The sequence below is a fragment of the Strix uralensis genome, chromosome 7 (assembly GCF_047716275.1).
Source record: "Strix uralensis isolate ZFMK-TIS-50842 chromosome 7, bStrUra1, whole genome shotgun sequence".
Lineage (NCBI taxonomy): Eukaryota > Metazoa > Chordata > Aves > Strigiformes > Strigidae > Strix > Strix uralensis.
The window spans coordinates 18,162,573-18,189,682 of record NC_133978.1 but is presented as its reverse complement, the minus strand read 5'-3'; the positions used below and the strand labels follow the sequence as shown (position 1 = coordinate 18,189,682).

The 27,110-nt window shown below is 38.3% G+C and overlaps 1 protein-coding gene across 5 annotated transcripts; it reads left to right on the top strand.

Annotated features, from left to right (window-relative positions):
• Window positions 1-5,352: 5,352 nt before the first annotated feature.
• SAMD8 (sterile alpha motif domain containing 8) lies at window positions 5,353-24,122 on the top strand. 5 transcript variants are annotated; one of them, XM_074874576.1, is made up of 7 exons: window positions 5,353-5,510; window positions 12,804-13,411; window positions 15,180-15,275; window positions 16,022-16,139; window positions 16,937-17,087; window positions 17,288-17,370; window positions 18,048-18,142. In XM_074874576.1, the coding sequence occupies exons 2-6, from the start codon at window positions 12,831-12,833 to the stop codon at window positions 17,293-17,295; spliced, it is 954 nt and encodes a 317-aa protein (XP_074730677.1). In that variant the 5' UTR covers window positions 5,353-5,510; window positions 12,804-12,830; the 3' UTR covers window positions 17,296-17,370; window positions 18,048-18,142. The 5 variants fall into 5 exon arrangements, with proteins under 5 accessions (XP_074730677.1, XP_074730673.1, XP_074730674.1 ...); XM_074874574.1 differs by lacking the exons at window positions 5,353-5,510; window positions 17,288-17,370 and adding exons at window positions 5,705-6,210; window positions 6,961-7,094 and having other exon boundaries at window positions 18,048-24,122; XM_074874572.1 differs by lacking the exon at window positions 17,288-17,370 and having other exon boundaries at window positions 18,048-24,122.
• The last annotated feature ends 2,988 nt before the right edge of the window (window positions 24,123-27,110 follow it).

The window sequence follows — 27,110 nt, the reverse complement described above, 5'->3', positions numbered from 1 at the left end:
AGGACAGTCAGGCTCTCTGCTACTAAGACATGCCTTGACAAAAAACCCCTAGGAAGCTGGAGATCCTTCTCAGCAGAAGTGCTAACTCTCCTAAGTGAAGCTGCAGGCTTTGTTCCATCATCTCTTTGCTCATGCAGTGCCTTATTTTGTCCTTGTGTTAACATTCAGGAAAAGGCCACGGTTCCCTGACTTTGTGAAGAATTGTTGTATTTTAGTTTGTATAAAAGTAGCCTGGATGCAAATGTTAAAAAAAACTATGATGAGCATGAACTTAGCTTTGTCTTCAAATTTAGCAGGAGATTCCTTCTAGGTGTAATCTTTTGTCCAGATGGATTTCGCTCTCTACAGCTTTGCTTTTTTCCTGGTCCTTTCAAAGCTACTAAGGATGGATGTAAAAAGCAACAAACTGATACATGGTTGCACTGAATAGAGGCAAAATTAGCTCTCTCTGCAGTAGGGACTTTTGAGATTCCAAGAATTTGGACATTCTCCTGACTGTTGGAATGATGGGCAGCTCTAAGCCAAACATCTGTATACAATTATATATGATCTTAAAATAGCTGCTGTTTCAGTTGAAATTAATGCATGATTAATTTCAGAACACTCAGCAGAAGGCATCCTTCTAATTGGTCTATGCCTTTGTGATTACTTTGTAGGTAGTGCTTGGTGCAATAATCTAAATCAAACATTTCCTGGCTAATAAGGTATTAGGTGGCAACAGTGTAAAATGACATGGAGCGCTCTATTAGTACGCAGCGTGGTATTACCAGGAAAATGTGCAGCAGCCGAAAACAGGACATTCATGGAGGATCTTCTATTGAATACTGCTGTCAGTACTAACTGATGCCATTCCGGTGACACCTTTCCATCTCTCTAGTGAAAACAGTGCCAAAATCAAACTCCTTTCACATACCCTGAAAAAAGAAAGCTTTTATAGCAAAAACATTACAGCATAGAAGTTCAGCTAGCTATGATTCTATAGGCATTCAGTCTCATCTTCCATTACAGGAGTAAGAAATTTCAAGATAAAATAGATGCTTGAACATTTACATGTGTCTGATTAAGTATGCTTCAACAGAAGTACAGAGATTACAAGGAAATTATAAGGCAGAACCTGATCTGTACAAAAATGAGATTACCAAAAAACCCCACCTCAAAACCCAGAAAAAGAAAAAAGCATGATTTAGATCAATTAGCACTTCTAGTGAAAGGTCCCCCCCTTGCCATGTTGTATACTTTTCTGGAAAATAATTTTTATAAGCAATTCATTCTCTGTTCAGCTACGGCCTTTCTTTCCTGCATAGGGTCTCGAGATTTATTTGAGATAGATCGATTATTTCAAATTATTAAATGCTAACAGTATTACTTAATGACAGCAGAGTGGGTTTTAAAAAAAAATACATTAATACATCTCGTTTTCCTTTGGTATATAATATATTGTAACTGGAGCTAGTTGGGAAATTTCAATATAAATTTCCTTTCTTTTTTTTGATTGTCAGCCTGAACATTGAATCAATATAACTATGTGAATTGAATAAGTTATTTTCAATCTAAAGATGCACCCAGCGTAATTACACATTTTAAAGACTTTTTTTCTTGGCAATACTTTAAAAGTATCTGTAGCATATAATTTGTCATAAATTCTCAGACTGACATGTCAGCATTGGCATTGCCTGTCAAACTTACATCAATGTCACATGGCATGAAGTGACATAACTCAAAGTGACAGAATGAGGTTTATTGGAAATTTCTGTTAAATAAAGCACAAACTATTTAGATAATTCAGCCTTTTAAAGCACGTCAAATGTTAACAAGGAGAAGCAGTTTTCAGCTTTCAAGTGCAGTGGCTAAGCAGCTCTTACATGTCTACTTTCATTTAAGAGTTACAAGTTTTAAATTGTGCTCTTTATCACTTTTCTGTGCAAGATAATTTGGTACTTTTCAAAATATTTGTTAGGTGATGAAACTAGACAGAGCAGAAGAATGCCATTAACAGTGATAACTTCAAATAGAAACCGGCCATTGAGGCTTTCTCCAGTGCTGAGGTTGCCAAACTGCTGCTGCAGACGAGCCCAGCAGCCTCCATAGGCAAGCACAGAGCTCTCTCCAGTGATGCCTGGCCCAGCTGAGTACATCTGTCTTCTCCACTTTTACAGTGAATGTGACTCTTAGCCAGGGATTCACTGCATGGAAATCTATCGCTGATACAATGCACCTTAGGGCCCGTAAACTTCGGATACTCCTGGATTCACAGGGATATGTAATCACAGTTCATTTTCCAACCTGGACTTCTAAAGTCTGGAGACTGAATCTGGGAAGTCGTTTGCAGGGGGATTGCTGGCCTTGCTATAAACAGTGCAGGGAAACAGGATAAGGAAACTTTTGCTTTCATTTTTGCTTCCATCCTGCAATCTGGTGAGCTGGTGGACTCTAGTGCATGTTTATATTAAAAAAAACACACAACAAAGTAATAGCACTCTGAACAAAGCAGCACTCTCCTGGCACCTCCCACAAAAAGGCTGAGATCTGAAAGGAGTGTTAGCGCCAGGACTGTACTTAAGACACTGACACCGTGACCTATTCTGTGATAAGACAGCTCTGTAGCCTGCTACAGTTCTTTTAGCAGCAATTTTTAATTTCAGTTTTTAACTTATTTTTACATTATTAGTTTAAACCAGTTTTTTGCATACAAGCAAATGTATCAATGTATTGTAAATTGTACCAACTTGGCACGTGGAAGTGTGCAAAAAGTTGTGACTGACTGATGGTGAAGAAAAATTCATGGCAGAAAAAGTGGAGAATGCATGTAGTAGAGAAACATAAACTCCTGTTTAACTAAATTGTCCTGCTCTCCTATAGTTTTGTTTTCCTTGTCAGATAACTGTTAGTTATTTTAAATATGAATATATGGACCTGGAGTAAGCAAAATTACCTCAACTTTCAACCAGCTTTATTAACAGGCCCATTATTAACGGGAAGACAAAGTCCATCTGACTTCTTTTGTTTGTTTGTTTTTTTCAGATTCATATGTATGTGTGCTGTGGTTTGTCACTGATGAATTCAGACTTGTCAGTTGTTCATCTAGTGCATGTAAAGGGAAAGAAGGGGAACATTGCGAGGACTGAAATTGCACTTAATTCCTACACTGTTCACAGAGGCTGCTAAACTGGAAAAGAAAGCGGAACATTCCGTCCAACTTCAGCAACTCACTTGGGAAACTACATATCATTTTGTGTAACAAATGAAAGCAGGATGGAACAGACTGCTTGGAGATAAGCGTCTTTGAACCAGTATCAGGGCATGTGGCAATGAGCAGAAGTTCTTACAGCTTCTGTTCTTGAATATCTAGTATTTGATCTATTTGAAATGTATATAGCCCATTACAACTGAGATTGTGCAGTTGTGGACATTTGCATCAGATTGCTCGATGACTTGACGTAGGTTTAAAGAATTTTGAAATGCAAAATTTCCTTCTTTCACTGTAGCAACATGTAAGCATTGCAAAAGATCTTTTTTTTTTTTTCCTTGTGAAGAAAGAATACAAAGCCAAATTCTCTGAAAAGGCTAGTGTTATTAACTTAATGGACCTACACTGGCACCTGCTTTTTACTTCAACTTAGACTTGTCTTGGACCTCATAATGATTACATTATCAGCAAAGCAAATTCTGAATGTTCCTCAGACTGCATTATGCTGCTGCAAAGGGCTGGCTGCTACCACAGTCAGTTGATATACAAAATAAATTTACTTCTGGAGTAATTTTTTTCTAATTCACCTGTCTCTTTCTGTTCCCTCCATTTGTATTATTTATAGGTTATGGAGCTCCTGAAGTTATGGTGCCTTGTTGAAGCTTTCATAAGTCATCTCTGCTGTTCATATCTGTTCTTTGGATCACCTTGGATAAACGACTGACTGAGTGCTGTCAGCCAGCTGCCAGTTTTGATTTATTTTTTCAACAGACATCAGAAATGAATAGTGGTGCAAAAAATGGTGCATCTAAAGAGAAATGTTTTGTAATGATTGTTTGATATGAAAATTGACAGGATGAGGGTCCTGTAAGTCGTCTCTGCTATTTTGTCCTGACATATGCCTTTAAATGAAGGATGGGGATATTTTCATTACTACACAGGTGGATTTTTAAATTATGTCAGGGTCACTCTATGTGTTTATACATGTCTCATAAAAAATCTAAGAAAAATCCTATTTAGTGTAGTTGAAAACCTTCATCTTTCTCACATCCAGGCTGTACTAAGGTACTTCCCAATGATGGACAAAAGATCATACTGGGAAAAAAATATACTGTAGTATCTTTCAGGAGTTCAGTTTTATATCCTTAGCCTGGTTTAGACATGTTCTGTTCTTCAGTCAGAAGAGCAAGATACCCTTGCTTCCCCCTTCAGCTGATCTCTGTGGGGATTATGGATGATTTATTCTCTTCTTGGTTTATGACTTCTAAAAAATATGCTGCCAACTGTTTACAGATTTTGAGTTTCTTATAGAGCTCGAAGGAGTTGTGACTGTACTTCCACATACGAAAGACCCACATTCCAGTGAGTGCAGGGTCGTGGCCATTCAATGAGCCATTCACGTGCTGTATGGCCTGCACCCAGTGGGGAGGTTCACGAAGGGATGGATGCTGGGGCGTAAACATGCCCGCAGGCCCGGGAAGTGAGGCCCCGCTCAGTGCACAGGCAGGGCACCAGTGGGCAGCAGCCCCTGATGATCAGGGGGCTGGAGCACCTCCATTGTGAGGACAGGCTGAGAGTTGGGGTTGTTCAGCCTGGAGAAGGCTCCGGGGAGACCTTATAGCAGCCTTCCAGTACCCTACAGAAAAGATGGGGAGGGTCTTATCAGGGAGTGTAGTGATAGGATGGTTTTAAACTGACAGAGGGTAGATTTAGATTAGATATAAGGAAGAAATTCTTTCCTGGGAGGGTGGTGAGACACTGGCACAGGTTGCCCAGAGCAGTTGTGGCTGCCCCCTCCCTGGCAGTGTTCAAGGCCAGGTTGGACGGGGCTTTGAGCAACCTGGCCTAGTGGAAGGTGTCCCTGTCCATAGCAGGGGGGGTGGAACGAGATGGTCTTTAAGGTCCCTTCCAACCCAAACCATTCTGTGATTCTATGAATCCCGTATGTGCTCTGAGCCCGTGTCGGCAAGGCCCGCGGTAACAACCCGGCAGGGACCCACCACCCACGGCCTGGCCCTGCACTACGCCGAGGACGGCAGAGACCGGCGGGAGGCCGGGGCGCCGCGGCGCCGCAGTGAGCAGACACACACCCCGCTGCCGCCACCGCGGCCCCTCCCGGAAGCGGCGCCCGCGCCGTTCCCGCCCCTTCCGCCGCCCGCGAGGCGCTGGCGGCCCCCACTTCCGGCCGGGTGATGGGGTGGTGGCGGTGGCCGCCGCCGCCGCCGCCGGAGAGAGGGAGGGCGCGTAGGAGCCGCTGCCGCTGCCGCCGCTCTGGGGCCGGGCGCTGCGCCATCGCCACTTAGCGCTGCAGCCGCGGCGGCAGGTGAGGTGAGGCGAGGCGCGGTGCGGGGGCGCGCCCCCCTCTCCCTGCGGGAGTCCGGCGTCGCCCGGCGGCGGAGCGCGGTGCCCGGCGCCGGGGCCGCCCCGCTGCCGGCCGGGGGCGCGGAGGGCCGCCCCGGCGCTGGTCGCCCGCCGTCGAGCGGCCGGGTCCCCGGGAGCTGCCCGCGCTGCGGCGGGGCCGGGGGCAGCGTGTGCGCGCCCCGGGCTGCGGACGGGTTCCGCGGGTCTCGGGAGGGAAAGGGCGTCTTCGCTCCGGCGGCAGCTTCATCTACCGCAGGGTGGCGGGGGGAAGCCTCTCGGATTGTCAGTTTGCACGAAAATCCGCTCCGCCGAAATTAATGCGCGTATCTTGTGCGGACACATCTCTCGTGGGGTCTGACCCTCATCCCGCGTGGGCTGGCAGGCTCTCGGCTGTCGGTGCCAGCTCCTGGGGAAACCAGCTTGCTGAGAAACTAAAAAATCCTGCGCGTCTCTCGCTTAAGTTATTTCGTCTACTGTGGCGAGGATGAAGTGGTTTAGGCTTTGTGCCTGGCTGTGTCGATTTCGTTCAGAACTTAGTAAATTTTCTACTTCGGCTGTGATCAACGAGGGAAAAAGCCTCATTAGCAGACAGGGTGTGAACGTGTTCGTCGGAGAGGTGGCAGGATCCGCGGTGTGCTGAGCAGGAATGGGAAAAATATCGGGTAGGTCGGGGGCGTGCTGCTGCTGTGCTTTTTCGTTATAGAGAGTCTGGTAGGAGAGGGAAATCGTTTGGTTTCCCGTTCCACTGTCAGCCTTCACAGGAAACGAATCGTTTTTGGAAATGGTGCCGAGTACTTTGTCAGTCTTACAGTCAGATATTGAAACACTTGTACCTGGGCAAAACAGATATTCAGCTGTTTTACTGTTTTCTCTGCCAGTGGTGTAAAACTGGTGGGTTTTCTGAGGGCAAGGTATTGTTGAGTAAAAAAGTTTTTGAGCATGTAGGATTTGCGAATTAACAAGGCAGCATGCCACTGGTCTGCATGCATGCTGTTGGAGTTTCAGGTATAAAGGGAGGAGTCTGTCTGTGTGAGTTTAAGGCCCGAGTGTGTTTAGAAAGCCGAAATTCTGCAGGAACTGTCACCCACTCAGTCTCTCAAATCTATATTGTTGATGCATTAGGTGGCCTCACATACTAATCACTTAATGATTGCTGATTGCTATTTAAAAAAAAAATATTTCAAAAGGGTAGGTTTATTCAGCTCTATAAGTTAATGGAAGACGAGGCAAATGAGAGCCAATTCTAATGTTCACGTTTATCAGTTTGTAATTGGAATTGAAATGGTCTCATGGTTTTATATTTGATGCTTCAGTTTGCAAAACTAATTTTATAAAAACTCAACACACGAGCTGCGTCGTAAGACGACGTGATGGAGGATTTCACTTGCGCTGAGTATGCTCCATTTCCACAGAGCTCCCTAGTGCAGCTGGGTATGGTGTCTGTGATTGTGCTTCGCTCTGGAGTGGCAAGAGCTCAGCAAGACATTTCCTGGCATTTAAATATCCCTCATGTTTGGGAGGGGGTGCCTCTTGCTGAATACCAGAGGTGAGGAAATTCCCGTGGTTTGGTTCTTCCTTTTGCTTTCTGTAATATAGAAAAAAGGTGGAATTGACTTGCAGGATTGGGGCAAAGTGATTTTTATACCCAGTGAAAGGAAATTCTTAGGGAAGTTTCGTAAGTTTGTTGCGACAGTCCTACTTAGATGTGAAGGAAACATTCTGTAGATCTGTAGAGAGCAAGAATTTTAAATTATCTTGATTTCTGTTCTATGTGATCTTCTTTTTGCTGGCTGGGGTTTTTTTTGGTAGTATACAATTAAAAACCCAGCTTGGCCTAGGGTTTGCAGTCTGTTAGCCTCTATATTATCACTTTTCTTTGTACAGAGCTCAGTTTGGCAGCCCGTATAATATATATGAGCCATATTAGATTACAGATGTTTATTTGATAATCACATAACTTTAAAAAGTTTATTTATTTCTTATTTATTTTAATGCATCTAAAATGAAGAAGACTTCTAGATTTTCACTAGACCGGAAAGATGAGGTTGTAAATGATTGTGGAGAGCAAGAACAAACACACTTTCACTTCAGATATTGTTCTGGTATTGATTTGGATGGAGAGTTTGTTCATGTCTTCCCCTATTTCTATCCTAAGATGGGGGTGTGGGAAGAAAAGAAAGAAATGAAAGGGGAAAAGCAAACCTGAATTGTTTTACTGCCAAGTTGTATAAGGATAAAGAGCAGCAAACATTTTGTTAGGAGATGGATATACTGTTTCTTGAAGTTGGAGGAAAAAATACTTGACACTTCATATTGAGCACGTGATATGCTTGAGATCTTGTACAAATGTTAATACTGTAAATTACATCCTAAGGTAAGTGGTGGAGTACTTGATCAGTTGTTTAAAAATCACTTGTGTGTGCCTTGAATTAGGGTGGTAGGATAAAATATGTTTTGTTAGCTGGTAAGTAGATCAGTAGTTGAGCGCTCTTAGTGTTCACTCAAGTATAGTACAACCCATTTGGTTTAATGAGGTGTAAAAGTCAGGGAGCAGTGTGTATTCTCTTCAGCTTGCTGCAGTTATGTAACTGCACTTAGTGGTTCTTAAGACAAATATGTTTAGCTTTCAGGACTTTCTGTAGTAGCTGCTGTCAGTTTTGCATGGAGGCGTTCCAGCAGACTCTTCTAAGCATATAGAGCTGATCTTTGATTTCACAGTATCAGTTCTATATTTTCCACAATGCAGCACTTAAGTGAATAATTCTTGAAAAGCACATCTTGATGGTTTAAAACCTAAGACATACGATTAACTAAGCAAGTGTTACTTTATGAGATTTCTTATCTTACCTTCATAAATAGCACTCAGACCTTTGAGTACGGTTAAAATACTGCTGATAATCTCACTAACTAGAAATGTTTATGAAACAGCTCTGATAGCAAAGTCACCAAGTAAAACTGAATGCAAGTTCTACAGGAATATTTCTGCATTTTAAGTTGTATGCTTGCTTCAGGAGAACACCCAATTTTTTGGTCTCGTAGTGGGCATTTTGCTGGGTTTGATCAGTTTTATGTATAGCATGGTAGCTATTGTATTAAACCCTATTAGCTTTAAACAAGCACTGAAGAATTTAGAGTTTTCAGGAAGAGCAAATGACAAGCTTCTGATACAAGTCAGCAGAGTATTTGAGACTTGATGTGTAACAAAGGCAGTGCTGTGTGTTCTTTTTCCAGCAGAGCATTCCTAAGTTGGTATGTGACAGTAGCCTTATTATTGCAGGCTGACTCAGCGCACGTTTTTGTGTATGGCTTCTTTGTGTTGGGAGCCAAGGCCTCAAACCTGGGTCTTGTCCACATTGTGAACCAGCAGCCTTTGTACAGTAAAACTTTTCCCCCAAGGTGTGCTCCTAGGCCTGTGGACCCAGCGAAGGAGGGGCTGAGTTGGAATTGCCTATATTCAAACTTCAGCTTGAAACCTTCCACAGAGAAATGTAGGTTAAATCACTTGAGATCTGATGATTCTTCAGTGTCCTTCCTAAAATTCTTTTCAAGGATAGTGAGAATTGAATCTAGCTGGAGAAAAAAAGTCGAGGCATGTCAGCAAGGAGAGCTACAGGCTCTCCCAGGCACATGAAGGTGGGTGGTGAAGCAGTAATGGTGCCAGTAGAGTTTTGCATGCGTGTCTGGAATAAACAAATCCACTCAGCATTCTGTGAACTGCTGCGGACATAACTAGGATCTTATTTAACCCTTCAGCTACGATTCTGGTGTAATCAAGTGTGGTTTCTGTAACAAGATTGCAGCCTAATGTTAGTGTGATAGTAATGATACTTTTCCTTGGCTAGAGTAGTGATAATCATATTCAACTTTCCACATTTTTTCCTCAGTATACTGACTCAAAGTCTGTATGCTGGGAAAGTTAGGGACTTAATGGTTGACTGGCAGTAATTCAGTAGAGGAAGACATGGTAGAATTGTGGATAATAATTTTGAGAGAGATTAATTTTCCATATTTAAATATACATCTAGGAAAAATATGTGCTAACAGCTACAGCTAACAGATGCTCTCAGAGGCATCTGATTTCTTAAAATGCCCTAACCAAATTGTAGAAATGTTCATGGCTCATAAAGTAACATTTTTCTTTTTTAAAAAAAATATTTTTACATATGCGAATCAAGTTCATATTCAGTTGTGTTCATGCTGTTAATTGAAAGGCCAGGGAAGGAAAAAGGGAAACGGGACACATGATACGTACTGCTGATGAGCTGACTAAGTATAAAGTCACAGTAGCAGGAAAGTAATCAGCCAGCTAGCTACCAGACATTGCTGATGTCAGGCGAAAAGTATATTTTGCCCTCTGACGCTTAAGTCTGTGCTTGCTCTGTGTTGCTCACATGTGTTATTCATCATTAAATAATGTTATCCATTATTTGGTTTCAGCAATAAAACCAGTAATGTGGAAGGCAGAGTAGTTACCAGTGCTGCTTTCTTTCAGAAGACAAGTGCAGTTACGTAGGTGACTTGATCTGTTCTGCTACGTTAGTCAGTTTTGCGTTGCAGACTCGTAGTGTTGGAAATGCTATGTAGCATTCTTAGGCTTCAGAAATGAACAGGAGCAGCTGGGCACAGAGATCTGTATTGTATTCCAGGTGCTAAGACTATGAAGGAAAGTGCCTTTTACACTTTAAACTACAAAAGTGGCACTAAATGAGTAGTCTGAAGGAGAAGGCAGTTTCTGAGTTGAAAGAAATTGCCTTGTCATCAAAATTGAACTTAACTGTTGCTGTTGGGATGAAATTAGCTACCAGCTGTGTGGAATGGTTTGAGTTCGTATTTTGTGTAAGTGCTTGTTTCTTTTGTTGATTTCTTTGTCTTTTCCAGTTGGTTAAATGTCTTGTCTTTGACAGCATTTAAAAACAGGAGCAGGTCCTATCAGATGCATCTTAAGATTAATGTAGACTTTCTCCCAGGTCCAGCCCATTCAGTAGTGACCTTTGATGGGTATGCTTACTCAGTGTTTTAAGGTTACTTTTATTGCATGTTTGGTAAGGGTTGATTTTTATTCCTGCAGTGCCAAATGAAGAAACACTAGCCTGGTGTTAGGCTACTTGACTTGTGACAAATGAACGTGAATTCTCGTAGGTTAGGGAGAGTTTCCTGCCTTTTCCCTCAGAAGTTGCTTTGGTTAGAAGACAAATCAGTAAGTTGAGTGTATTTTTGGTGAGTCTAAATTCATTGCTTTTTAGAAGACTTGTGATGATTAGTGTTATAAAAAAAAATGCTGTGATTAAGAATTTTTTTCAGTATTTCTCTGAGTAAGGAAAACTGGAAGTCCAGATAAGCAACTGAAGTTTGTTTGTTTTACTGGAGTAAGATAAAAATGTAGTACAAAAAAAGGTCAATTAACTGATCATTAATTAGAAATTAAATGTCATAATTTCTCTTGTTAATAGCTGTGTGAGCAACGTAGTTGTTACAGTTGTTTTGAGGAAAACTTTCAAAAATAGTAAGATAACATAGAAATGAGAAAAGTAACTGCAGAGATTCTAGTAGTGGTTTGTGGATGTTTTGGCAACTATTTAAATCAAGGTATTAAAGCTTATATGCATATTGACTGTATATGGAGTTTTGAGAAATTAAAACTATGCATTTAGTACATGTTGTTAATATACAATCCACTGCAGAGAGAGAATATCTTCATAAGTACCACTCCCTTAATTCTTTTAGAAGGGCAAGTTTGTTGGCTTTTTTTTTCTTCTCATTTTTCTTCTGAACTGTTTCTTTGGCACTGCTGGGAAATCTCACTGAACAAATTGAATCGTCTCTCATATAGAACAAAATAGTGTGTGGTCCTATTAGATTAGATGTAAGCTGGAAGAAAAAGTTGCATCCCATAATTATTATAAGAGCTACTTCTAACAATAGGTACAGTACCTCTTTAAAAAGAGAAGTAAGAAGCAAAGAACCTCTGTTTTTGGAAGAGCTGTGTCCCTGAAAAAGATGTAAAACTCTGTTGAATATTCATGATGGGTTTGAGTACCTGTTTATACAGAAGCTAAATAATAGATTAAATAGACTGTTTAGATGCTTTCCTTCTGAAAATCTTGAATGATGTATGTGGCACTAGTGTATTGTACTATGTTGTATTTTCTGAGATTTGGTTGGCATGATTGAAGCATTCTAGTTAATTAGACATTTTTTGAGTACAAAGGAGCTGTGAAATTGTAGCTGTTTCTTAGATGGTAGCTGTACATAAGCCACCAAATATAAATTATGCATAAATCCATTCTGTACTGCTGTGGGTCTTAAATATTGGATAAGCTTTTTATTACTTTTACATACTGGTAGCCTGTCAAAGTTTTTTCATGTATTCCACGTAACGTTCTGTGGTTAACTTTTTTCTGGTGGTTGTTCTAAGTTATTCTGGTGACTCGTCACCTCCATGTGACTAAAATGTTGCTGAGATGTCTTGCCTTCATTCAAACAATATTGTAGAGTCAAGAAAACAATTACTGAGAAATCTGTATGAAGAGAATACATCTTTTCTGGTTTTGGTGTGTTGTTACGTTATCTATTACCACATCACTTTTGAAGATGCTTTGGAATTAAAGCTAGTGCTTAATTTCTAGCAATGTTATTTTGAAAGCTGAATATTTTAAAGGATTCACAATATAATAAGCATCTAAATTACTGAGATCAAACAAATATAGAAATATGATGGCTGCACCATCAGCATACAACTAAGATGCCTCAGGTCAATATTATTGTAGATAGCTAGTCCTAGGTTTGCTGGGGAGGGGTGGGGAATGTCATGGCACCTAAGCTTCAGTATATATTTTAAAACAGCGGAATGTATTGGACCTGTAATGTATTATTTTAGCTTTAATTCAGTTTTACATGGTTGCTGGCTATACTTTCTCTCTTAGTTTATGAACTGCAAACAGTGGAAAAGGCTAATGATTAATCTGGTATTTAAACAGAGTAATCTTTGTTTTTCATTGCCTAGTGTAATTAACAAACTCGGATTTATTTTTTTAACAAAAGAATAAAAGTCGACTGGGTACATCTAGGAAATACTGTGCTTCTTGGTAGCTTTAAATTTCTAGTTAGGAACAGGTGAAATAATTTAGTTTTTCTTGAATAAAAAGTATTTTAAGCCTTTGGCTAATTAAGGATCTAAAATTGCACAAAATACACTGGTGTTTCAATAATCTGCGTTAAACATTGAGGTCTTATTTCTTTCCCTAATATGTAACAGGTCAATTTTATTGGTCGATCAAGAAGGATGATGGCAGGGAATAACCAGCTTTGCATTCGACGTTGGACTACCAAGAACGTGGCCAAGTGGCTGAAGGAAGAAGGCTTCTGTGAATATGTGGATGTTCTGTGCAATAGACACAGGCTAGATGGAATTACACTACTGACACTTACTGAGTATGATTTACGATCCCCTCCTTTGGAAATCAAAGTCCTGGGGGATATCAAAAGGCTGATGTTGTCCATACGCAAACTACAGAAGCAACATATTGATGTCCTAGAAGAGCTGGGTTACAACAGCGATAGTCATGTTGGCACAGCGTGCCCAGGTGTTGGTTCACTGCAGGGTACAGATTGGTTTTGTAATGGTGAAGTACCTCGGGACTATGACGGACCAATTACTGACTTGAATGGTGATCAGTATCAATATGCAAATGGAAAAAACAAACACCCTACACGAAGACTGGACCCCGAGTATTGGAAAACGGTTTTAAGTTGTGTGTATGTCTTCATAGTGTTTGGCTTTACATCATTTGTTATGGTTATAGTACATGAGCGAGTACCTGACATGCAAACATATCCACCTCTACCAGACATCTTTCTAGATAGGTAAGAAATTTTCTTTTAAAACAAAATAGTAACTTGATGGTTAAAGTATAGGCTGTCTTTTCTTCATTCTCAAAGTTTCGTGTGCTCTTGAAGATGCCTCTGCAAAATAGTAATTAGAGTGTAGTAAACTGTTCTGCTAAGACTGAAATGGGCATCAGTTAGATGCAGAGATTTAGTCTTCTTGGGTAAATAAATTGAGCTGTTGTTCTACCTAGTTTATATTAAATTCTATATCTTTAGCTAATGACAACACAGGAGTTAATTTGTCCATCCTCTCATTCTGGTACAAAGAGTGATGGTCAGCTGGTATCGGTAAGCAGCCATACACTTTTTCTGAAATCCAGATGCTGCTATGAAGCTTAACATGTCTTGATATAGAAAAAGTTTTGATGACGGTGTATATTTTGGTCTGCCAGTGAGCAAGGAAATTGGAAGGGATAGCATTGATACTGTATTTTTGCTGCCTCCCCACTGTCAACTTGTTGAAGATGGTTTAGAGAAACTCTGAAGTAGACTGAATAGATCAGCATCTGTAACCGTAGAGTATCTGTGTACTAAAACACTGCTGCGATTTAGACAGTACCTGCTTGTTTTTTAAAGAACATGTTCTACTTCAGGCAGAAAAGAGACACAATAGCAAAGGTGAAATTCCTAGTCATTGACTACAGATTTAGTAAAGGATAAATGCTCCCTTTGGGGAAGTGCACTTGCACCATAGAGAACTTACTGTTTAGAGAGTTTTAAAATACAAGATAAACTAAGAGTTCAGTCTTCATGATCTCCTAGTTCCTGCCAGTCACTTTCATTTTCATCAGTGGTTTTCATGAAGTCAGTAGGAGTCTAATCTTTTGAGTAACTGCTGAATCCCCCATAAATTTAGATATAACTCAGCAAGGATGGACCACATCCAGCAGAGTGGAAGAGGGGAGAGAGAGCGGGAGCTATGGCATTACTGGATTTTGTTCCCGGGACAGTACCACGTATTCAGTGGCAGGAGGATGGGGGACGTCAGAAAGCAGCAGCTCACAAAACAATGCAAGGGGATTACTACAAAGCCAGCATTTGAGCAGCGCTTTGCTACCCCTTTGTATCAGGGAACACAAAACTAGGAGAAGCAGCCTCCTGAAATCTGTTGATCTGTATTTTGGTGAAATTGCAGAGTGGAAATTGTTATTGGTGCCATATGTGTGCAAGAAAATCTTAAATCTTTTGACAAGCAAGGCTAAAAGGTTTGCATATAGTGGTTATCACTGAAATCTAACTTGGAAAACAACTTTTATTTTTTCCTAAGTTTCCTGTGCAGTTCTACTTCATTACAAGTATTTAGGATTTTAGGCTTTGCAGCATTTCATTAATTGTGTGGACATGGCATTCTTATAAGCATAAGCAGCATAACTGACGTGATGCAAGTTTGTGTCAGAATGGAAAAGGTGGTTGGGAAGCAATGTTAGAGGAACACCTTGTTAGTAAATCACACATGTAAATTAAGAGAGCATACTAGAGATTTTCTTTGTCAGTGAATTCTGGGTAAATGTCTGCTGAAAATACATTATTAGAAATGAGATAATGTAATTAAAAATGAATTCAAATTCTTATTCAGTCTAACAAAATAATTTTTTGTTGTAGTTTAAACTATTGTCAGATTAATGCAAGTTAGTTCTGTAGTTAGAACTTTATATGCCTTTATTCTCAATATTGAGACTAGAAAGAAAAATTAAGCCTTGGTAATTTAAGTTAACTTTCTTGCTTCATCCTTTTTTTTTTTTAGCGTCCCTAGGATACCATGGGCTTTTGCTATGACTGAAGTATGCGGCGTAATTCTTTGCTACATTTGGCTGCTGGTTCTTCTGCTTCACAAGCACAGGTACAATATATACAATATATAAATATATATACAATATGTAAAATTCAAATTAATTCAGAGAAAGGACTGTAACAAGAATTTATTATGATTGTTTAAGACTTTCCATTCAATAAGAATCTTGTAAGCTTCTAATATGTTCTGTTAAAATGGATTAGGGAGGATTTAATCAAGAATGGTGACTCGTGAATCTTACAAAGGAGTAATCTGAATTTACTTTTCTACCAGATTTATATGTCATTTCCTTCAGAATGTATGCATTTCAGAGAATGTCAGTATATACTCTCATACTGTAACAATTTTGTACAGTAAGAAAATCCTACAAGAATGAAATTTCACAGGATGACTGAGCCAGCCTAGCAGCTTGCTGTCACCAAAGGGTAGAAAACCTTTTTGTGTGCATGTGTATCTTAAGTTAAATTTTTACCAGTTTGTTGATTTTTATCACTTTGCCAACGGAAGGTATGAGTGCCAAAGCTAGTACAAGTATAGCTTCAGAGGAGTGTAGTTGTACCTTTTGGTCACAGTAAGCCTGCTACAGTGTCTCACTCTGTTCTGTGGAACTATATCTTTGCAGTACTACTTAAAAAAAAAAAAAAATTTTTTTTTACTGTGAAGCATGCAGCAATGATGAAGGAACTTCATGGGACTAAGTTGGAGTGTGGGGAAATGTTTTTATCATAACTTTCCTGATTTAAAAATACAATCTATTAGAATTCTTGAAATCAGTTCCTATGTACATTTCCCAGATCTATACTTCTGCGAAGGCTGTGCAGCCTCATGGGGACAGTATTCTTACTACGTTGCATTACAATGTTTGTTACCTCACTCTCTGTGCCAGGCCAGCACTTGCAGTGTACTGGAAAGGTAAAAACTTAAAATTATTTTTCTTGTTTCCTTTTTTAAAACTTTATTTAAGATATGATTAAGATTGTTGTGACCATAATGTTAAGTGTGTGTTTGTAAGAACAGTGCTGTTTCTCTCCTGTTCCCCTCCACACCCCTTCATTAACTATCAGTACGCAGGCAAGCATCCTTAGGGGTCTTAGAAGCACTTGCCACTTTGGAGAGGAGATAGTTACTTGGGGAAGGCTGTTCAGAATATTTCATAATGTAAACCGGAGAGAATACATCAGAGAAGTGTGCACTTAAGATACTGACTTAATGGAGAAATGCTGTAAGTGGAGTAATTGTTTGTCTTGTTGGATGTGTGCTTTTGAAAAAAAACCCCACGCTGTTATTATTTCACCCCTTCTAATAAGGGATACCCATAGAACATGGGATTTTTATGGTTTTATCCTAACTTTTAGTTAGAAGAGGTTTGAGCTGAATATGTCGGAAGCTGGACAGTGATGCATTGAGATGTTGAATATATTCAAAAACAGGTGGCAGACTGTACATAAATCACTTGCAACAAAATACTTGTTCTAAATTCCAGTATTCATCAGAGGCAGAGGTATGATGAATACAATTAGTAATTGCAGTTACTAATTTGACTCACTACCAAAATAAAATCCAGTGATGTGCTAACCTGCATTTTAATAAAAGACCCAACACGATAAATGTTATTAAACGTACATAGTGCTATACAGTTAACTTTAAGAACATACTGCTCAGGCATTGGGTTTGGAACTTAACTAAAGGTTAATGTTGCTGTCTTTTAGTTGTATGGCAATGTTTGGGCAAAACTCCAGCGGGCATTTGCAATATGGAGTGGCTTTGGAATGACTCTGACTGGAGTACATACATGTGGAGATTATATGTTCAGTGGCCACACTGTCGTCCTGACCATGCTCAACTTCTTTGTCACAGAATGTAAGTACAGAGTGTCAATACTTAAATGTCCTTAAGTGTTAAGAATATGTACTGCTTGTTGTCAACCAAGGGTGCAAGAGTGTAAATATTTAAATGTCTTGCAAGTATTAAGAATAGCTGTTGCTTTACTTTCTCAAAAAGTTCAGAGTGTAACATTTAAGCAAAGAAATATAAACTGAGTTTGCTGTGCTCTTTCTCAGGTTTGTGATTGTTCGCTTGACATGAAAGGAACACCACCACCTAGATTAATGGAAGGATGAATAGGACACACTTGAGAGACCATGTGAGCCAAGAAAATTAGAAAGTTTTTCTAGCTTGCTACTAGGAGAATACTAGGGAAGATACTTAGGATTGTCAGTCCTGAACATTTCCCTAGGTATCGGCCACTGACCCCTATCAGGCAAAATACCCATCTAGGTGGCTGTACCTTTAGTATCATCCATAAAGCCAAAATACCAAACATGATAATGACTGAGAATATATGAAACAATAGTGCTCTTCTGTAAATACGAAGTGTGATTTGGTACATTTGGCAAGCTAAGATAGTTTGAATTCACCTATGGTGGAATGACTGCAATAAGAGAGTTATGTATGCTTTATGATGTTTTTCCCCTTATTACATGGAAAAGGCATGATTTTCATTAAAAGAAGTTGGTTGAACAAAAAATTCTGCTTTACATGGTCCTAAACCATTTTAGGATGCTCTGTTAATCCAGAAATGTGTAACAGCTGTATTTGTAAATGAAGTCATGAAGTGATAGACATTTATAACTTGTGTGGTTGTTTTCATTGGATTTATTGGACCTGTAGACATAAACAATATTTCCAGATGAAGACAGTAACTTCATCACATGTTTGGATGAAAATTCTGTACAAAAACTTGCAATGTCTAGACCTGGATTTTGTAATAACCCATATTTTTGAGACAGTCAAGGTTAGTCACTTTCTGTTTTCTCCTAGATACACCAAGGAGCTGGAACTTCTTGCACACCTTGTCCTGGGTCCTGAATCTCTTTGGAATCTTCTTCATTTTGGCTGCACATGAACATTATTCTATAGACGTATTCATTGCCTTTTACATCACTACAAGACTCTTTTTGTATTACCATACGTTGGCTAATACTAGAGCATATCAACAGAGTAGGAGAGCAAGGATCTGGTTTCCGATGTTTTCTTTTTTTGAATGCAATGTTAATGGTACTGTTCCCAATGAATATTGCTGGCCCTTTTCAAAACCTACTATACTGAAAAGATTGATTGGCTGAAGAGCGTGTGGGTCAGTTCAGATTCTCATGAAGCATTATGACTAAGATCCTACAAGGCTAGCTGCAGGGGGATGTAAAATAACATTTTTCACTCCGTGACCACCTCCTTCTTGTCTTGTTTCTTAGATTCTTAGCCATAAAATGGGGTTTCCCGTAATTTACAGGGATGTGTTTTGTTTTCTTGTTGCTAAAATAGAAAACAATGCAGGGACTAGTAAAGGCCATCAGTGAACCATGAATATGAACCAGAATACTGTTACCCTTAGTAAGGTTCTATGTGAATGTTTATGTAACTTTAACCTCAAATACATGCTTGTACTGAATATAATATACCCCTTACAGGTCCAAATACTCTCCATTATCTGACATGCCAGCCTTTACATATACTGACTAAAAAATTAGAACTTTATGAAGACTTTCTTTAAAACAGTCATAAATTCAAAACAAACTCTGTGTATACTTAAAGATTGAGGAGTACTGTGTCATATGAAGAAGGCAGTGTAGCTCCTTGCTAAAAGGGTCTCTTAACTGTGAAATAACAAGTCTTAAAGTATAATTGACAGTGTAAGCGGTCTGCATACAGGTTGCCAAAACTGAAGGTCTGCCCTGTGGCTGTGCAGTGATGATGTGTTTTTTTTTAATGAGAGCTTATTTAGTCTAGTGTATCAGTTGTCTGTATGGTTGTTCTAGCACTTTGAAGTTTTCCCTTTTGTGTTTAAATAAATGAGTTAAAGTAAATGCTACATCCACTGAAAGTAAAGTTAATTTAGCTTTAGTGAGTTTAAAGCCACAAAATAACTTTTGTGTGGTTTTAATTGCTTTGTATCCAAACCTGTGCATGCTTTTTAGGAGCAGCTCTTTAACATTGGAAAAACAGAACAGTTATCTTCATATATCTTACTGTCCCATAAATGGATGGGGAAAATGCATGTAGTAACTCTTTCAGGAAAAGTAATAATAGTGAGTATTGGAAATAGTGCTCATATTGATGTATGTTTTAGCACTCTGGTGTCAACAGTGTTGAATATCTGTGGATATATATATACACGCAGTATATTTGTTTATATATATATATAAACACACACAGTGTATGTTCTTCTAACAAATATGAAAAGAGACTAGTTCTTACTTTAAGTTGCTCATTTATTACACTGAAGATAAAAGTACCATAAGCAGTTAAGTTTTGGTTGTTTAAAAGAAAAAAAAAAATAGAACAAAACACCCCCAAAACCCCCAAATCAACGCTCCTTGTCCGTAATGCCTAAGCAAAGCTGACACGGTGATCTCTTATGTGGTGGTTTGTAAGGAGACAATACTAATGTTGGCTGTAGAGACTTTAAATTAGAGTTACGCTAAATGAAAACTGATAGGTAAAAGGTGCAAAACATAAAAATGGTATGGACCTTTAAATTTGGTTATTGCAACTTCAGAATAGGTGGTATGGGCAAAAGTCAGCCTAGGAAAGTATACAAAACACTTCCAGCTTGGTACAAGCTGACTTAGTGGCCACAATGTTTGCATGGAAAAGAATCCCTTTGGAATTTCTCAAGACAGTCTGTATTTGGAGGCCTGTAACCTACTGTGGGCTGCTCCTCGCTGTATTGTGTTCCTTTTATAAACCTGGATTGTACTAACTTGACTATCTTCCGCTCTTCATAGTATATTACTTTTGTAACTTAATTTCACAGAGGAATTTTCCATCTTAGAGTATCTCTGCCAACTGTATTGAGCACACATACTTTGTACTATTTGGCAGACTTTTATATTTGTAGCATTCCAATGTTTTAGCAAACTTGCAGGTTTAATACTGTATTGTTCAATCTGACATTGACTGACAGCTCTTGCTGTCCCGTCCAAACTGGGGCTTACACTTAAGGAAAAAAAAAAAAAAGAGAAAATATTCTGGAAGATTTAGACTTTTCATTTGCTGTTCTTACCTTTCTGAAATCAGAAAGGTAATTTGAACATTCCTCTTGAGACTTTATAATTAAAGAGCTCTATTAATTTATATTTGCCTTTGCAATGCACACACATGCTATTTTTTTAAACTCTAGGAAACATCCGTTCTCAGGATGTGCAGGATTGTATTCTGAGTTATAACATGTGGAGAGGTATGCAGTTAAACTTGCTAAGCTGTTGATTCTGAAAAGAACCATGTCACTGCTAACTGGCATAGCTGTGTCTAAACTGAAAAATTATTTTGCAACTTAGACATGCAGAATTTTCAAGTACAGCCCAGTGTAACAATGTTTACATGAAGTAAAGCTATCATTTCAATACTATTTTTTAAAAATGAAGTTCATATACTTTGAAACATAAGGCTTCTTTCTTTGTTCTAACTTAATTTTTCAAATTCTGTTCAGTAAATCCATGTTTTAAATCAGCATTGCCTATCAGTGTTTTTTAAAGGAAACTTGTTCTTTTGTGTTGTTTCCCTTGATGCTAAATATCTGAATCCAAGATAAGTAATACACAGAGGTTGATTTTGTGAGCATTGAAGCAGACTAAAACATTGACAGGATAATTGTCCTCATCTATTTTGGAAGTTCATTTTGTCTGTCTATAAGCATGCAAGAAGAAAGCTTGAAATTCATAGAAACTAGAAAAATCCGATCTCACATGCAAAAGAGCACAGGTCAGCCTGTAAAGTTGGTAATGTAAGCTTTATTGTTAATTAGATGGAAACAAGTTGCAAGTAACTGACAGGCTTAAAATTCTGTACCTCCTTTTTAAAGAGTCGGTGTTTTAGAAGCATTTTGCAGCAGCTTTGCTGCTGTCAAACACTCAAGGCAGCAGAGCATCGTTGGGCCTTGGATTCAGTGATAAGCATGTTTAGGGTTGCCCTTCTCCCTTACATTCATGCACCAGTCTTTTTGCTGTCCTTTAACTTGCTGTGCTTATTTTGTCCAAAGTCATCTTCTGTGGTCTGTGGGAGTGGACACATAATCTGAATTCAGAGTAATGAATTAATTATTGTGTTATTCCAGCAAGTGCAAGTGTCTAACATTAGTCTAGTACTACAAAGTGCACGAACTAATAAAGTGGAAAAGTCTTAACTGAGTAACTCTGGATATACAAAAGAAGGGGAGGGTCACATATTTTTGGTAGCCTAGCAAATCTAGCAATATTTGAGACTTGACAGTTGTTTGGAGCTCTTCCTTATCATTATGTTTGGGGATATGTATGCACATACCCGCAAGTGATAGAGACATAGGCACTCCCCCCCGTCGGTTTTTTTTTGGTTGTACCTTATGCCACAGCTTTTTATAATAGTTTTTCTAAACTTTTTGCCTTTATTTTTTTCCTTTCTGGAAGATCCCCTAAACTAGTGGGTTTATGACGTTACACCTGCATACAGAAATTAGGCTTTCATATATATGTGTGTTTTAGCAAATTCTGGTTACGCTGACAAAAGCTTATGGAAGGATCTTTAAGCAAGGTTCCTACAACTGTTCTTAAATAGTGATATACAAAACTTCCATGTATGCTAATTATCTTCATGTCCTTTGGCAAACAAAATAACACTTATACAGTGTTGGTACAGAAATGTAGGTAGGCCTGAAGTTTGTAAATGTCCAAGACTAGCAAGAATTGGATCCTGTAAGTATACTGCTTGTGATGAAGCAAATGATACACTTTAAGTAAATCACTAAATATTTTTGACTTCTGGAAGGGTCAGCATTTTAGTTTAAGCATTTTCTTGGATAAGGCCAAGTGCATGCTGTGCGTGGTATACTGCTACAGTAATAAGAATAGGTAATGTCACTTCCTTTTTGGTTTTCCATTATTTCCCCCCTGCTCCCTTCTACTATAGAAAAAAACATTCCAGTAGAATTTCAAAGAAACTACCACTTAACTGGGTTCTGAGGGAATAAATCTGTAAAAAAAAAAAAAAAAAAAAAAGCATCAAAAAAACTCCTTCATAGTTAGCTGCTTTAAGAAGCAAGAGTCAGTTAAATGATTTAAGAAAAAAAAAATATTTTTTTTTTGATGCAAGCATGTTAAGGTTATTTAGAAGTATTGAAACCCTTCAATGAGGATAAAAGCACAGATTCCTGTACTCTTCTGTATGTCTGTGTCTCATGTGCCAAAAAGAGTATTGAAGGGAAAGAGGGAAGGTTTGAACTTGGACATCAGTACCAGTCTCTTACAACAGTTAGTATCTACTTGGATTTTTTAAGCAGTGCTTGCATACTTAGTGGTACACCTGTTCATTACTATTTAGCTACTTTTTTGATACATGAAAGTCCACTAAGTTTTCAAGCACCAAAACTGTTGTGGAGCTGAGTCTTAATCATTAAATATGCATTTGAAGAAATAGCAGATGTCTTAAGCAAAACAAGTAGATTTTGTGGACCTGGAGTATAACAAAAATATAACAACTATGATAGCTTTTCATGCTGTCCATGTAGTTTCTACTGAAGAGTTGGTGAGAATTTGCAATAATTTACAGACAATATTGATTTTTCTGGATTTTTTGAATAAACTAGGATACTTTTATAGAAACTTGACCTGTAACTACAAAAACCATCATAGTTGTGTCAAGATGGAAGTATATTTGGCAGAAGTGCTAGCAGTGAGCCAGTTTACCGTCTGAATCATTTTGTGCATGTAGACTTTATCAATCAAGGGTTAATTGATAGACCACTGATGATTCATACAGATTACTATTTCTGATGTATCTTTGACATTGTCAGTATTCTAACTGAAACAGTATTTCTGGGGAAAAAAAAGTCCTTTGGAGTGAACCTACTGATGTCTAGTTCATTATATGATGAATAAACACCAAAAAACCTTTCACAACTCCTCAAACGCTATAGTATTGTGAACACTAAACTTTCCATATAGCAGTATTCTGCATACTTATAATTTGTATCTTAAGAAATTTGCAGTGAGTATTATGTACATAATTCAGTGACATGCACATTTTTAAAACCAGTTTGTAATAGGTGTGTAAGAATTTAAGATGATAAATGTGGAACACAATAATCTGACCTATTAGCCCAGTGACTGTGTAGTTAGAAAGACTAACTGTAACTTAGTTTTGCTCTTTCAGTTCAGTTCTGTCAAATACAAGAAATTTCTCAATTGTGAGAAATCACAGACTGCATTGTACATGGTACTTAACATAATAGGGATGTAGAAACATAGCTTTTCACACTGAACAGTTACTTCAATTTTGTTCTGACAGAGAAAGTAGTATTACCTAATGGCTAGAAGGTATGGCAGTAAAGTTTAAAGCAAGTACTGTAAATAAGTAAATATTGTTTTGATTCTAAACTCAGATTGAATTAATATATTGTTTTATATCTTTGTTGTATTAAAACATATTTAAAAGTACTAAAATAAAATACTTGAAAGATGACAAGTGTTTTTATTTATATGTAGAATGATGTCTCATTATCTCTGTTAGTGTTGTGACCATAAAGGTATACCTGAGTAATCTAGGTTTTAGAGTTGTTTTGCCCCAAAGCTCTGTTTTACTGGTGTGAAAATGCATGGTCCATAATGCATGTATCTGTGTGCCTAATGTTTTTGTCAGTTGTAAATTGTTTTGGCAAATCACTTCAATATCTTTGTTATTAAAAAGGTAGAAAATGTGTTTCATCTTGTAATATCTCAGTTAAATATGACAAAAGGCTTTCAAAGACTTCAGCTGAAGTGACTGTAATGTCTCTAGGTATTGGTGGTGAATAGTGTTACAGTAAATCAATACTCTATGAAAAATATTGGGAAAACTGAAAGAGTAAAGTTAACTTCTGAAAACTTACCTACTCTTCTGTTGGGTTTGTATGTTAGGTTTGTTGTTACGTTCGGTCATGGATTTCAGTCATCTGGTATGTGAAAGGATGTACACTTATTCCTGTGGAGAAATTTAAACAGTATACCAAGTATGCTGTGTGCCCTGGAGTTGTATGTTCATATTTGTAAATCACAATTTTGAAATATATTTTGTGACCTTAATCCAGCTAAAACATTCTCTGATTAGTGTGAGCCAGGTAAACTTAACATACTGAACTGTTAGAAATTTTTTTGTTTATCTCCCTCTGAATTACAAAATCTTGATCAGTGTGATAATTTAGAGAAAGAATCCTGAATATGAAGCCCTTCCTCAGTGTGTGGTTTTTTTTTTTAAAAATTTGGTTGTTAAAAGACCAGATTCAAAAAGGAAAACAGATATGGCAATACAAAAAAAAAAAATTACAAGGAAGAAGGGGAAGCAAAAGCAATAAGGTTCAGTGTGCCAGTTGCAAAGTACTTACTGTGGCCTTTGGTCTAATATTCTGGGAAGCAGTAGCTAGCTTGTGTTCTAGGGAACTAAGCAAGTATGTGTTTTGTGCGTTGTAAAACAGATTGGGAAAACTTCCAGGGAAAATAGCTGCCTGCTTCCCAGAATATGTTACAATACTGCTTAGAGATATGAATTTTGAATAAAAAAATCTTTCCCCTCCACAATAACTTGCACTTCTCAATGGTACTACTACAACCAGAGCTAGAAAGAGAAATAGTTGCTGCTATCTGTAATGAAGAAGCAAAACAGAATCTATGCAGATGGGCTTAAGTCTGGTGTGAAAATGCAGGTGAAACACCTCTCACTAGCCTACACTCTTAGTTGATAGAATCTGGGGATAATCAATTTCAGATTATGTTTCTTGGACCACTTTGTTCAGTTTTATTTTCAAAACTCTCATAAGGAAATCGGGTACAGAACAAACTATTCTCCTGATTAATTAAATGAATGACATTACAATACCCTTAGCATCTGCAAGCTGTTTAATTATATCATTGCATCCTATTTCTTTCTTCAGTGAACTCCAAGGAAGTAGTTTATTCTTATCTATTAAATGTGCAGGTATCAGTCTCATTTACTATTCATCATTCAAAATGTATATTGAATTGTTAATCTTGGCCTTTCATAGAGCTGTCAAAGTAACTCACAAAGACTGAGCATATTTTCACAACTAACTTTGAACTAACTGAAATTGATTTAAAGCATAGATGTGATAGTGTTATGAGTTCTTCCTCCAGTATGGAAATTAGTAATGCTGACAAAATATAGTTGGCACATACTATGTGAATCTGTTACAAGTATGTGCATATACTTCAAACTATTTCTGGAGAAATAACTATTCTGGGTGATGTAGTAATTAAAGGTTACAGCTATGGTCTTAAGTCTGCAGCTACCTATGACTGATTTGCTTTTTATTTTGGCACTGATCTATGACAAATTCCCATGAAATTACTGTTTCTCTCTGGATTGCTAAACAGCTGACAAATACTAAAGTCATTCCTGTTGCTGTCAAAACTGTACTAAAGTTTGATACTAGGATAAGTACTCACTGGACTATTCATAGTAATCATTTGACTTGTGTAAAATATCGACAGACAATTTGGTAACAGGTTTGTTTTTTGTAACAGTGTCATTAGTTTCTTTTCAAGCTCTAATCTCTAGCATACCACAGCAAGCAAGATCAATTTGAAAGGAAATAGGGAATGCTTATTTTCAAAGAAGCATCATTCAATTTAAATACAAAAAGCAATTAACTTTTTTCCCCTCACTCTGCTAGATCAAGTCTTCAAAACTGAATCTGTGTCTCTTGATCACTGGTAGATTCTCAGATACTATAATTGGAGGCAATAGACCTAAAAAGAAAGGGGCAGAGAGGAAGAGAAGACAGCAGCAGGCAACAAGTTTGCTATTCTTACTGTAGCACTGAAGAATGGTCTTTAGTAAATGTAGGGAAAAGCAATTCATTTCACAGATACTGTGAAGGAGAGTGAAGAATGAAGCTCAGGGAGTTTACCAAAAAGTATTCAAGAGGTGACTGTGTCCTCTAAGGAATCTCTTGTGTGTGAATGGAAACACGGAAAGGAACTGATAAAACTGTAACCTGCAATTTTTCTGGCTTTTGTAACTTTGTTACAAGTCTCATCACAAAGGCCACCTCCAGAGTTTAAATTTTTGGATTGAAATTATTTCATGATATTAGGGTTTTGTGGGTTTTTTTGGGGGCAAAGCTAAGAAGGTAAGACTTCTGTATCCTAATGGCACTCTAAAAGATTTCTTGGTAGTTGTTGGGTTTTTTTTAATATTGGGGGAGGCTTGTAATACTGAATATGTAGAGATCAATAACCTGATATAGGTATTGTTTGTACACACATAAAAATTGTTAACACATCACAAAAACTATTTTGTGCATGCTTCCGCCAGAAATAAGGTGAGTGATGTTCTCCCCATCCTCCTGTGCTTCACCTTATGGTGGAAAACAAAGGAGAGTAGGTCCTGCCTGTGGCACACAGGGTTATGGCGGTGCTCTGCTCCAAGAGGCTCTTGGAGGCAGCTTGAATTGTTTGCAGGAAGTGACAGTTTGACTTAGAAACAGGAGCTGAAGTTATGGAAAGAGAAGGCAATAAAAACAAAAGCACTAGCTTGAGCGTCTGTAAAACGGCAAATGTTATTTTGCACCAGATCAGGCTGCAGCCCAACTAAATGGTAGTCGATGCCCAAATTAGGCCTAGATACCTGCAGCCCTTACACTGAAACCTACTGAGAAGCAAAGTATCTTAGCAAGTTCCGTTAGTATCTTGCAAGATACTAACTTGACTTAGGGGGATGTCAGCTCGGTTAACTGTGCCTTGATGGATGACTCTGCAAGGCGTGTTCTGCTCCCCACCCTATGGTACAACAGCACTTCAGTGTGTTACAGGGGAACTGCTTGCTGATACCAGTGTTTCTGAAGAGGAAAGCAAACAGTTT